This window comes from Xiphophorus maculatus, chromosome 22 (assembly GCF_002775205.1).
Source record: "Xiphophorus maculatus strain JP 163 A chromosome 22, X_maculatus-5.0-male, whole genome shotgun sequence".
Classification (NCBI taxonomy): Eukaryota; Metazoa; Chordata; class Actinopteri; order Cyprinodontiformes; family Poeciliidae; genus Xiphophorus; species Xiphophorus maculatus.
The window spans coordinates 28909008-28921114 of record NC_036464.1 but is presented as its reverse complement, the minus strand read 5'-3'; the positions used below and the strand labels follow the sequence as shown (position 1 = coordinate 28921114).

Genomic DNA, 12107 nt, shown 5'->3' with positions numbered 1-12107 from the left:
AGACAGCATTCCAGACCAAATCCTGGAATGCTTTGGTCATGATCTACTGAATGTACCCTATGACATCTTCACCATCTCCCTCTGAGTCCTAAAGACTCACTGGAGCATGAAGGACTTTAGTCTGGTGGCAGAATGAAGCTGTTCAACCCAAAGACTCCTTTAGCATCAGACTGATGTTGGTGCTCCTAGAATAAGAACTAGTTTACATCAGACACAGTTGGGTCACCAGTTGAAGTCCAGTGAACAGGTCCAGGACTCGCTAACATTAGCCTGAACGTACGACCTTTTCCTACTTCATGGGGCTGCGTTGATCAATATTTACCACAGTTACGGTTTGTGGCATGTTGAAACACGTTGACAATATAAATAACAACATGGAGGGTAAGAAGAAGCTATGGTCAGCGTCACACTGACCTGCTTCTGGCAGCCTGTTCTGGATCCAAACCTGTGTTCCGACTGGAACTCTCACTGTTCTGGGACACCAGGTCTTCTCTGGACTCGGCTGTGTCCCGCTGCAGTAACCGGGAAGACACAAATTCAGCGTTTGTGGGACAGACATTGTACAACTGTATAATTATTATTTTTAAAATCCTCATGCTTGTGTTCCTTCGCATTTTGGTCCAACAAACAAACCAATGTAAAGGAAGAAAGGTTTCAGCTCTGCACACACCTGCTTAATTTTGTGGATGATGAAGTAGCGTTCGTTGCACAGGACCGTGGATGTGTCTCTGTACTGCTTCGTGAGCAGATTGAGCCACTGGGTCACTCCGTCCACCATGGCCAGGATAATGGCCCACAGGAAGCGCAGGATGTCCAGGATCTTCTGCACCATCTCTCCATGCACTGCAGCACACAGCAAAAAGCTCAAGGCCGTGTCCTAGCTCGGATGGTTCTTGCCAATTTGATGTCAAGTTTATTTTACATAGCACTTTTAAAAACAGATTAAAACGCCACCAAAGTGTTTTACCAGGACGTATGAAAAATATAACATCAGATTAGAATTAAACAATGACAAGAAAAGAAGACTAAAACATAACAGCAGGAAGTTACAGTATCAGACCTCAACTGAATGCCAATGAATAAAAATATTATTGAACATGTGGAAATACTCCACATGTTCAATCCAGATACAAAAGTGCAAATATATGTTTAATTCAGCAGCAATGCAGGACGAAATTTTCCCCTAAGGTACAAAACTTTAAAGTTGTTGTGAATCATAAATATGACATTTCAAAAGACCAGTTTCATCCCATTTTTTTTATTTCATTTTTGCGCTTATTGACAGCTCTGATTTGTCATAAGTCTTTACAAATATAACTACTATTATTATTCCTGCCTCAGAGATTAAGCACATTTTAAAATTATTCAGTAACTGCTTAGTGTTTGGTTAAGCAGTATTTCTGCCCTAAAATAGCACCTGGTTGTAATTTATTCCACAGCTGAAGCCGACCAATGAGAGTGCAGCTTCAGACTCTGGGCTAGATCCAACACCCATGGATATTATGGATATTCATTGTAAATGTTTACCTACCAGACTCTTCCTCCTCAGGTTCCTCAACTTCACAGCTGTCATCGGCCTCCTCAAAAACTTCATCTGCACAAGCTACACACACACACACACACATGCACACACACACACACATGCAGAGAACAAGAGATTGATGAGCTTGTGGCAGCACAGCTGAGCTACTTTACCTGGCACAGTACTGTAGTTTAGCAATTCATCATAACTAGGAATGAGAAAAATGCTTCTTTTGTTGTTGTTTTTTTAAAATACAGACAGAATTACACACTTATTTGATAACCCTGCACCAGTATAGGTGCAGAGTACTGACATACACCAATAGATTCACAAGCTTGGTCAGACACATAAAAACAACACAAGTTTAATTTGCTCAGTCGGCGCAATGAGGAGTCGAACAGTCAACGTAAAATAAAGAAAGAAATTGACAAAAACCGCAGGTCAACTACTTCAGGCAAACATGTATGAAATAAACGGCAACAAATCTTTCAAATTGTTCAGAAAGTGCAACTATGAAATCTAAAGATAATGCAAAATAAATGATAAAGTATGATGTCACTCGACGCACAAATCATAGAATTAGACTGAATAGATCTGCACTTATGGATCGGGCACATTGTTACCAATACCCATTTGAAGATCCATTTCAGTCAAATCCAAAGACTTTTAATAGATTCTAAGTTTCATTGGCACAAAGTCATTACCCTTCAGAGTAAGAGCCTCCTGTTGGGAACCTCCTCTTTCTCCTTTCTTTGACTCTTTTCTTTTGACAGCCTTCATGTGTCCCTGACGTCTCTGGCGGTCTCTCAAAGCTGCCTTCACACTCGTCACCCAGGCCTGGTATGCCAACTGGGAGACACGTTTCCATTTAACAGCTGCTAATTTATCGACATGCATGAACTATGAGGACGAGTGTTGGGTTCTGACCTGGCATGCAGTCTGAGCCTGAGGCTTCTTCTCTTCGTAGTTCAGGTCCTCTTCATCCTCGCTGTCAGACTCAAACAGGTAGTAGTCTCCTGAGTGGATGACTAAGCAGCAGACACAAACAAACTCACTCTGTTAGATTATACTGGAGGCTCTGGCATGAGATACAGTACTAACTATTCTGTAAAGAAAAAAAAACTTTACTAAAATGTTATTTACCTCGCCTTGCAAAAGTATTCATACTCCTTGAACCTTTTCATGTTTAGCCACACAACAGTCGTACACTTGAACTGGCTTTATTAGCATTTTATATGACAGAATTGTGGAGGATGAGCAAAATGATGTAAAATGATCTTTTTTTTTAATACAAATATAACTCTGGAAAGAAAGCGTGGCAGTGCTCTGTACTCTGTATAACTACATTCTGCTTTAATTACAGCTGGAAATCTGTTGGGCGTGTTTCTACCTGCTGTCGTATGTAGATGCTTGGACTTTTAGTTTTATTCGTGTTCCTGTTTTAAATGCATCTTTATCGTTTATTTGGTCACATCTTGCCACTTTATTCCCCATGTCAGCTTATTTATTCTCATTCTTTGTGTTTGGGATGTTTGTTTTCTTTAAATGAGTGTTTCCTTGTTTTGTTTACCACTTTGATTCATTTCAGATTTGCTTCCCCCTTTTTCATTCTCTCTGCTTTCTCCTTTGGTTTTTCTCATTACCTGGCAGCTTGCTCCGCTGCTGAAAATATAATATTCATATAAACATATAATTTCCCTCTGCCTGCTGTCTTCCCCAGCTGCCTTTCCTTCCCTCCGGTTCCCTGCAGCTATTCTCCACTGACTCCTTCTGTTTTTCCAAAACTTGGGCTACGTTTCTCTTTGTTGTTCTTGTAAATTTCCATTTGTTTCATTATTAATATCTTAATATCATCACACGGGCTTATATAAAGTTTTATACATTTCCTTTTCATATATTTATTATTGTTTTTCTTCTTTGGACATTAGTGTGGCTTATTCCAAATAATGTGTAGGAATGACCTGGTGCTGTTACATGTGAATCATCGGGGTGGAGGTTAGGGTGGACTAGGGGGGCCAATCAGATGTCAGGGGGGCCAGTACCCCCTCCCCTGGCTCCGCCCCTGCGTTCTGCGTTCATCTCGCTGCCTCCTGTTTTATGGACTCGGGTCAGAACTTTGAACACTGTTTGAACTTCTACAGATTGAAACGTTTGTCCTTCTTAATATTAATTCTTAATAACTCCATGTTGAGGTTTGAAACGAAAGAAAGAAATTGAAAACCACTTCCAAATTTTGAGCCAATTCACAATCATGCACTAATATTTATCATATAAAATAAACGCAGCAAAGTTTCAGGCTATGGATGAATAGACGGTACCTCCTGCGTGGTCGATCCACGGCTGGTACCAGTTTCTCTTCTTAGACTTCTTCTTGTCTTTCTGGGATTCTGGAATGAAAGGTTTACATGAGATTAAAGCCATTCAAAAGAATGAAACTAGTGACGCCATTTACAGAAGGAACAACATGAAGGTTGTAGAAGTGGTGGACTACATTTACCAGCTTCAGAGGAGTGGTCAGTGCTGCTTGAGGCGGCTTCCTGGGTTTCCGTGGAGACGTCACCGCTTTTCTGTCCATCCTTGTACTTTTGCTGCTTGGAGCGAATCCTCTGCATGCTGGGCGGAGAAAGAGGAAACGAAAGGAGGAAAATAAGAAAGGACAAAAGACGTTTTAGCATCAAGACCGTTTTAGTTTGCACTTCCAAAACTCCTGCTGAGCTTCATATCATTTTAAAATCAGTTTATCATTTCATAAAGAGAAAACTCACGACTTTTTGAGCTGCGACAGCGATTTCTTTTCGATCTGTTGGTGAAACTTAACGTTCTTCATGATACTGGCTCTGAAGAGCTCAAACCCTCTGAGAGACAGAAAAGAAGAATGCCTGTTGGTACATTTCTTGAGTATCCGCAGAAAATAATGACAACACAAACAAATAAACAACTGAGATTTCACAGTGAAGTGAAATTCTGCTGGCAAGAACACATTCTGAAGGATTGATAAACTTTAAACCCTAATGAACGTTTAACGCTGGAACCTGGAAGACATTTAAAATAAAGCAACAGAAACAACAAACAAAATGGATCTGTGTAAACTATATTGCCCTTCAAAAAATGTGAAAAGGTTCAAATGGTAGAAATGCTTCAGCCAGGCCCCGTGTGTTCAGCCGCTTAAATCCACGACTCGGAACAGCTAGGGAAATCTGTTCTGGGTTCACGCTGCGCTTTACCTCGACGCCTGCTTGGCAAACGCCTGCAGCTCTGTTGTCACATGCAGGAAGTAGAAACTGAGGAAGACTCTCCTCTGCAGCAGGAGGCAGAGCAGACACAAGCTGTCCCACAGAATGCCCGCTTCTTCCACTGGCAGACTGCACGTGTCGCCGCTCACCGCAGCAGCTGGGAGAAGAAAAAAAGAAAAAAAAACACGGAAAACGTGGAGAAAATAATCAGGAATCTGTCACAGATTAATGCAAAACAGAAAGAGCCTGTTTCAAATAAGACTTGGATTTGTAATTCAGAGTAATTATTTTCTAAATCCTCAATTCCCCCTGAGGCTAAATATTTTTTCATATGAATTCTAACTTTCACTTTAGGTAACCTAGAGATTAAGGGACTAAGTAATTCAGTATCTGCTTAACACCAACACTGTGTGTATAACCAGACAGTATAAATGTCTGGTTTATACCATGTATAATGTATACTGTAACCAGACTTTTATTCTGTCTGTTTACAGTATAAATGACATCAGGTGGTAAGTGAAGGACTTACGATCATAATATCCTTTAACTGTGCAGACCAGGCTGAAGAGCTGAATCACCCAACAGAACCTCGCCTGCATCTCAGACACAAACACACAGGCCAGGATCTGCAACACGCACACACACACACACACACACCCACACACACACACACACACACACACACACACACACACACACACACACAGAGACCGAGAAAGAAAGTTAAACTTCATTCAGTTTTTTATGACAGATTCTGAAAGGATAATGTAAGAACAAACTCTCAGTGCTTTGACTGCTTGCACTGGAGTGTACCTTGCACCTTTCATTGTATATTTTTAATATAGAATGACTGTAAATTAGTTACTTGACTTCAGTGCTCCCACTGACTATTTAATAATTCAATATTTTTTTCCGTCAGAATTTCGAACGTCACAAACATGGTGAGGGGCCACGCAGAGCAGCTAACAGACACGTCGCAACAAACTTAAGAACTAAAACCAGTGGTTGGGATCACTTAGCTGAAATGTTTTACTCAACCAAATAACAATCAATCAATCAGATTTTATTTGTATAGCACATTTCAGCAGCAAGGCATTTCAAAGTGCTTTACATCATTACAAACACAGAAACACAATGCAATATAGAATCAACAATCAAAACAGCAATTCCTCCACCTTGCAAAGAAGCTGGGATGACTGCTGATGCATATTCAACACACAAAATCATATTAGATGTGTTTTACTGCCATCTAGTGATAAGATCAGATGGTTTTACAGTAAGAAGTGACTGAAACACTGTTAATGATGGAAGAGAAGATTATTCTGTAAATCAGTTTCATAATCGTGTTTGGCAATAGCAGCAACAATAAAATTATCTACATACCCCTAAAATGAGTTTCATTAATATTTTAATACTACTACTACTACTACTACTACTACTACTACTAATAATAATAATAATAATAATAATAATAATAATAATAATAATAATAATAACAACAACAACACTATAACCAAGTATGCCTGATATTGCTAATTTGCCTCTTGCATACGGTAAAGTGGCATGAACAATCTTTAGGTAATTCAGTATCTGCTTAACGCCAATAACAAATTATTGTTATACCCATCCATTGTCAATCCCCAGCTATTCTTCCAGGGACAGGGGATAACTCTAATAATTCTAGTAAATTCAAGCAATAAAGCGGTAACTTTCACAAACTTAAAAATGAACAAAACATCTCTCTAAACAGGGCAGACAAGGAGCAAACCAGAAGCTTTATACTCACAGATAAGGCATTTTTAGATATAATGACGGCCACGTTGTAGATGATGAGACAGTCCCACAGCATCAGACGGACTCTGGACGGTTTGACCAGCAGCTTGGTTCCAAACAGCAGGAAAAAGAAGGAGGCGATCAGATAACCCAGTCCGAACACGGAGATCCGGGTGGCGCCTGTGATGAACACCATGGACAGCACGAACCAGAAGAAGTACCGAAACACCAGAACCTTCACCATGTCCAGATAACTCCTGCAGGGGGCGCACGGCGTCACGTCACAACAGATCCAGAGAAGTGTTTCCATTTGTGAACACGGAGTTCAGTAAACTCCACCTGCAGTTGATGAAGTTAGGCGCCGGGTTAAAGAGCTGGCCCTCCATTGGATCAGGCTCATCGGTGTTCTCTCCTGCTTGGACCATCCACTCCTCCTGCTTCTCACACTCAAACACCTTCCACTGCTGGGATGCACACATCAGCAGCAGGAAGTCCGCTGTGAACAGAAACAAGACGTGACCCTCGTCCTCCTCATCATCAACCTGGAACACTGGCCTACTTCTAACAGATTCAGTTCAGTTGTTTCACACATGGACACTGAGAAAACTCTGAAGAATTACACACATCTTAAGGTTAACACTGCGGTATGTAACTCTTAGAAACAATACATTTTTTTGCATATTTGTCAAAAGTGTCATCATGTTGTGACAGTATCTGATGAGACTCCCGGTCACAAACAACCAATCAGAGTCAGAAGGAGGGTCTTAGCGCTATCCCTCAACCTCATGTACTCGCTGCTAAATGTGCTAATGGCAGAGAAACAACAGAAAAACCGTTTATCCACTGTCATTGGTGGCTATGCGAACCAGCATTGAATTCACAACAAGATGTGCTGGTAGGGAAAAGTTGTAGCGGTAGCAGCGAGCAATGGGGGGAGGGGAGAGAGGATGATCAGCGCCACACAAGATTGTGATTGACAGCGCTAAAACCTGCCGCTAGACTCTGATTAGTTGTTTCTAATTAGCACTGAGAGAACTGGGAGGAGGCGGAGAAGCTCGATTTTTTTCAGAGATGATCTGTTTCATACCATACTGTGACGACATAGTGACAGTTTCAACAAACGTAAAAAAAACGTGTTTTTTTTTGTTGTTGTTAAAGTTACATACCCTTAAGGACTTTAGTACACAAATATTCAGAATAACTGCTCAATTCACAATTACCATCAGCCATTAAAAGCACAAGCAAAGCAAAGAAATGCTTCTAAAATGAGATTAAAATCTATGATTTGCTCAGATATCAGTCGCTCCACACAGAGGCACCAAACCGACCCATCAGGTTTTTGGAGTTGGGCACGGTGTAGAAGTCGGGCAGATAGATCCATTTAATGAGCGCTGAGCTCATCAACAGCTGATTGTTCCACCTCCATGGGTAATCTGCAGAGACACACAGAGAACAGGAGAAAAGGTCAAATCTACCAGACTTCAGAGATTACAGCTGGCGGCTTCTGGTTCTGACACCCAGATTCTACAGAGAAACACAATTCCTATATTTGGCAATTCTGAATTGATTCAAAATCCTCAAGAATTTGATTTTAGTCAGCGTCCCACCATGTTTTTGAGTTTAAAAATGTCAGGAACTTTGAAAATATCACCAGATAATCATGGGTTATTGGAAGACATTATAAACAATACCTAAACACCAACTGTAACGTCTTAAAAAAAGGCAAATAGGTCAAATAAATATTAATCTTCTTCACCTCAATTGTTTTATCCTAATTAAAGTGTCCTGATATTTTTTTTCTGTGACTTGTCACTTTACTTGATGCACTTGTTAGCATTTGGAGACAGGCAGTGGTTACACAGTTCCAGTGAAATAAATAAAGACCTCAGTCTCTGTATGTGTTCACATACTGACCACACTATGTTGCCATTGTTTGTGCTTCAAACAGTTTCACTGAAGCGACTATTTAAACCGTCCTTGCCATCACTGGTGAACAAAAATATCTAGAATACATAAACAAACTATTCTTAGCCTGGTAGGACGCGAGTAAAGTCTGGAGGCCCGCCAGGCTACTACAAGCCTGAATGGTCTTATTATAAAATTCATCCTGAAATGAGCAGAACCATCTGTTCTTCCATCCTCGGAGCACTCACCTATGCAGAGAGCAGGAGGAATGCCCACACACAGCAGGTACTGGTAGATCATGAAGATGGACAGGAAGAGGCAGTACTTGGGCCAGATCTTGGCTATCGCCGCTCGCCGCCGCCTCACCAGCAGGGCCACCATCCAGCAGCCATGGATTATGACCAAAAAGTTCATCCGCTGACCAATCACATTCACCGTCATCAGAAAGCATATCTTTTTGTAGGAAAAGGGGGAGAGTTTAAAGGATTAAAATGCATTTGAAGCATGACAGAAGTGCAGTGCAGTGAAAATGTGATGCGATAATGGCCCACCTCCAACCCAAACTTGTAGAAGGCGTAGTTGAGCAGGTACTTCAAGCACGGAACGAGGCCGTTGTCCAAAGTGTCTCTCTTTGCAGAGGGGAAGAGAGTCGGTATGGTGGGGGGGGATCGCAGGAGCTGCCGATAATGGTGAGCCTGGTGACGATACACTGTAGCCTCAAACACAAGCAGCATCAGCACGATCAGATGATTCTGGAACAAACACATGACAGACAAACCATGTCAGAATGACATCCGATGTTTGATCTTCCACAACACAACAGAATCAGTTATGGGGAAATGAGAATTGGCCTTACCTTGCTGTACCCCAAAGCAGTCGCATCTTTCCTTATGCCAAACCACTTGGCTGGATCTATTGGCTCCTTGTAAAGTGTGGAGTTCATAATCTCCTCTGGTAGGAGGTTGGTTGTGTTTGTTAGCGGCTATCAGAGATTAAAGACACACAGCAACATACGCAACTTAGAGCTAAAGCTTCAACAGAGAACAGAGCCAATGACACCAGGTTGCTGCGTTCATTGGAGCCGAGGTGTGTCTTACCATGCTACAGTTGCAGGAGTACTCCGTGGGGTTGACCACACTAAGTTGGTACAGCATCTTGCAGACGATGATGACACACACCCAGACCGTGGACAGACACGACGCCATGGGCCTGAAGCGGCTAAACGGCATCGCCAGGGACCACAACACCACCAGAACCAGGTTCATCACCGATGGCTTCAGACGGGACAAGAAAGACGGCAAAGATTACATCACACTGTCCAAGAGGAATCAGAACTTTAACATCATTTATATATACCAGAATACACAAGTTCCCTGCAGGGAATAAAAATACAACAAACAACTTCAAGGAATTTTGCAAACAACAGCTGGATGCGCAAGTTTTCATTTATTTTGGATTCCTTCACATGCTAACACTGTGAAACCCACAGTGCTATAAAACTGTCAGTAGGCTGCACCCTCACCCGGCATTTACTGTAGCCATCAACACGATGTGACATAATTCTGGGTAAATATTTGACCAATCTTCTACGGCAGAAGAAGTTGGTTTTCCGAGATAAGACTAACTTTTATCGGTAGCCCACCAATTTGAAATCGGGTCGTCTTTGACGAGGCCCTTCTAGAAGTTCAAAGTTAGCCCAGGTTATCGTCAGCAAAGCGAGGTCTGATGTGTGTGTTCATCATAATGTCGGAGCATCCAACTGTGACATTCTTCTGTTAGTCCTTGGCCAAAGTGTTTGAATAAATACCAGTGTGTTACAAATTCAAATGCACTCAGATAAGAGTTATCACTCTGAGACAAAGCCACTTAGCACAGCATCAGGTAACATGACTCCGGTTTAAAACCCTGGAACAGCTACTTTCTTAAGTGTTAAATTCCTCCACATATTTGCTGCCAGAGTCGCTCAGTGAGAGCACCTGACCTGGCCACGGTTGTGCAACTGCTTTCAGATAAAGAGGAGGCACTTCTAGGTATGGGAGGGGAAATCCAAACTGCCTTGTTCTTGCGCTAAAATACATACTTTCACAATCCTATCATCATGCAGCACTCCCTTTTGTCGGTAACCGAGACAACGCGTGTAGTAAACACTTGAGCTTCCATACATGGTCACTAGAGGTCGCCTAATGTTGCTGAGTCGACGCAATGGAGGATATATTATGAACAAACTAATCAAGAGTCAGTTTAGAGTGAAGATGGACTCCAAGTATTATTTATGAGCACAGTTAACCTCACTGACATGTCTGGGCCACACAGAAACAGGATTTACAGCCATTACTACAACATGTTCTCATAACTGTCACTCTCTCTATATTTACCTCTTCAAGTGCAACCCACACGGAGAAAAAGGCCACCATTTTGAGGATGTGAAGCTCCAGAATTCTCCAAAGGAACCCCTGGACTTTAGTAAGGATGTCGGTGAACTTCCTGGACAGAACCAGAATCCTGTCCATCACCAGGCCCCACTTAGTGGGAACCAACTCTGGAATGAGGGAGAAACTAAGTTGAATACGGAGAGTCCTCACAGACAGAACAGAGACCATCAACAATCACGCCAGGATGTGAATTTGATGATTATTTATTTACCATACAGAAAAATATGGTTCATTCATTCTAATAATAAATTCCAAGGTAATTTATACATCCATACCAAAATGATAACTGTAAAAAAAATTGTACAGTTTAGCTCCAGTTGGTAATAGGTTTTTCTAAGCTAAACTTTATCTTTTATGAAGAAAGTTATTTATAGTTCAGGTACCTGGATTTTACCCGGCAACTGTACCAATGATGTGAATACCATTATAAAAATATCTGTCACATGTGGGGATTATACCAATAGAACCATACTATAGCATAACAACATGCTGATTTACATCTCAAAATGCAAAGAAAAAAATAATAGTATTCACCTTCATCTTCGGATTCTTCATCATTGTCTTCCACCAGTTCTTCTTCTTCTACTTCTTGTTCTTCTTCTTCAGGGTTTACCCTCACATTACCAGAGCCGACTTCCTCCCTTCTTTCTTTATTCTTCCTCCTGGAGGCAGAAGATAATTTTAAAAGATGTCTGATTGATCAGGGGGACCAAACATAAAGGTTCAAGCCACACTCGACCATTATAACTCCAAGTTGGGTGGGTAACAAAAAAGGAAGATCTTGAAGCGAAGTCAACCCTTTACAATATTTGTCTTTGGTCGTCTGTGCTGCATCATCTACAGCTCTCTGGAGTTTAACTCCAGAGAGACAAACTGAACCTTCAAGACAGCAACTGTGTGCTTAACTATTATTTGATCGATCATATCAAAGAAATTTGTATTTTATTGCCAAACGACATTCACTTTTCCCTCCATCTTTTCCCAATCCAGCAATCACAAAATCAACAGCACTTGTTTTGCACTATTGTGGAATTGTACCGCAAATTTTCTGCAAAAATATTTCATTCAAGTCACTGCAATTAATGAAAATAACATAATTGCAAAATCAGACAAAAAAAACCAACACATTTTCAACCCAAAAACTGAAGTTGTATGTCTGTGCTTGGTGAATTTTTGTTCTTCATTCAGTGAAGTTAGTCACAGTGAGAAGAGAATCCAGAAATTTTACCCAATTAAGAGTCG

The 12107-nt window shown here is 41.2% G+C and overlaps 1 protein-coding gene across 2 annotated transcripts in view; it reads right to left on the bottom strand.

Annotated features, from left to right (window-relative positions):
* Positions 1 to 12107, bottom strand: part of piezo1 (piezo type mechanosensitive ion channel component 1) — a 73391-nt gene that overhangs the window by 18668 nt on the left and 42616 nt on the right. For both annotated transcript variants that reach the window (XM_023327049.1, XM_023327050.1), the window contains exons 17-35: positions 11400 to 11527; positions 10809 to 10972; positions 9531 to 9707; positions 9290 to 9415; positions 8985 to 9185; positions 8682 to 8886; positions 7857 to 7961; positions 6868 to 7024; positions 6542 to 6785; positions 5285 to 5381; positions 4747 to 4912; positions 4288 to 4377; positions 4020 to 4135; positions 3841 to 3909; positions 2450 to 2550; positions 2227 to 2371; positions 1532 to 1603; positions 671 to 843; positions 415 to 512 (exon numbers count right to left, since the gene is read on the bottom strand). In XM_023327049.1, the coding sequence (XP_023182817.1) occupies positions 415 to 512; positions 671 to 843; positions 1532 to 1603; positions 2227 to 2371; positions 2450 to 2550; positions 3841 to 3909; positions 4020 to 4135; positions 4288 to 4377; positions 4747 to 4912; positions 5285 to 5381; positions 6542 to 6785; positions 6868 to 7024; positions 7857 to 7961; positions 8682 to 8886; positions 8985 to 9185; positions 9290 to 9415; positions 9531 to 9707; positions 10809 to 10972; positions 11400 to 11527 (2634 nt within the window). The remainder of the gene's footprint in view (positions 1 to 414; positions 513 to 670; positions 844 to 1531; positions 1604 to 2226; positions 2372 to 2449; positions 2551 to 3840; positions 3910 to 4019; positions 4136 to 4287; positions 4378 to 4746; positions 4913 to 5284; positions 5382 to 6541; positions 6786 to 6867; positions 7025 to 7856; positions 7962 to 8681; positions 8887 to 8984; positions 9186 to 9289; positions 9416 to 9530; positions 9708 to 10808; positions 10973 to 11399; positions 11528 to 12107) is intronic.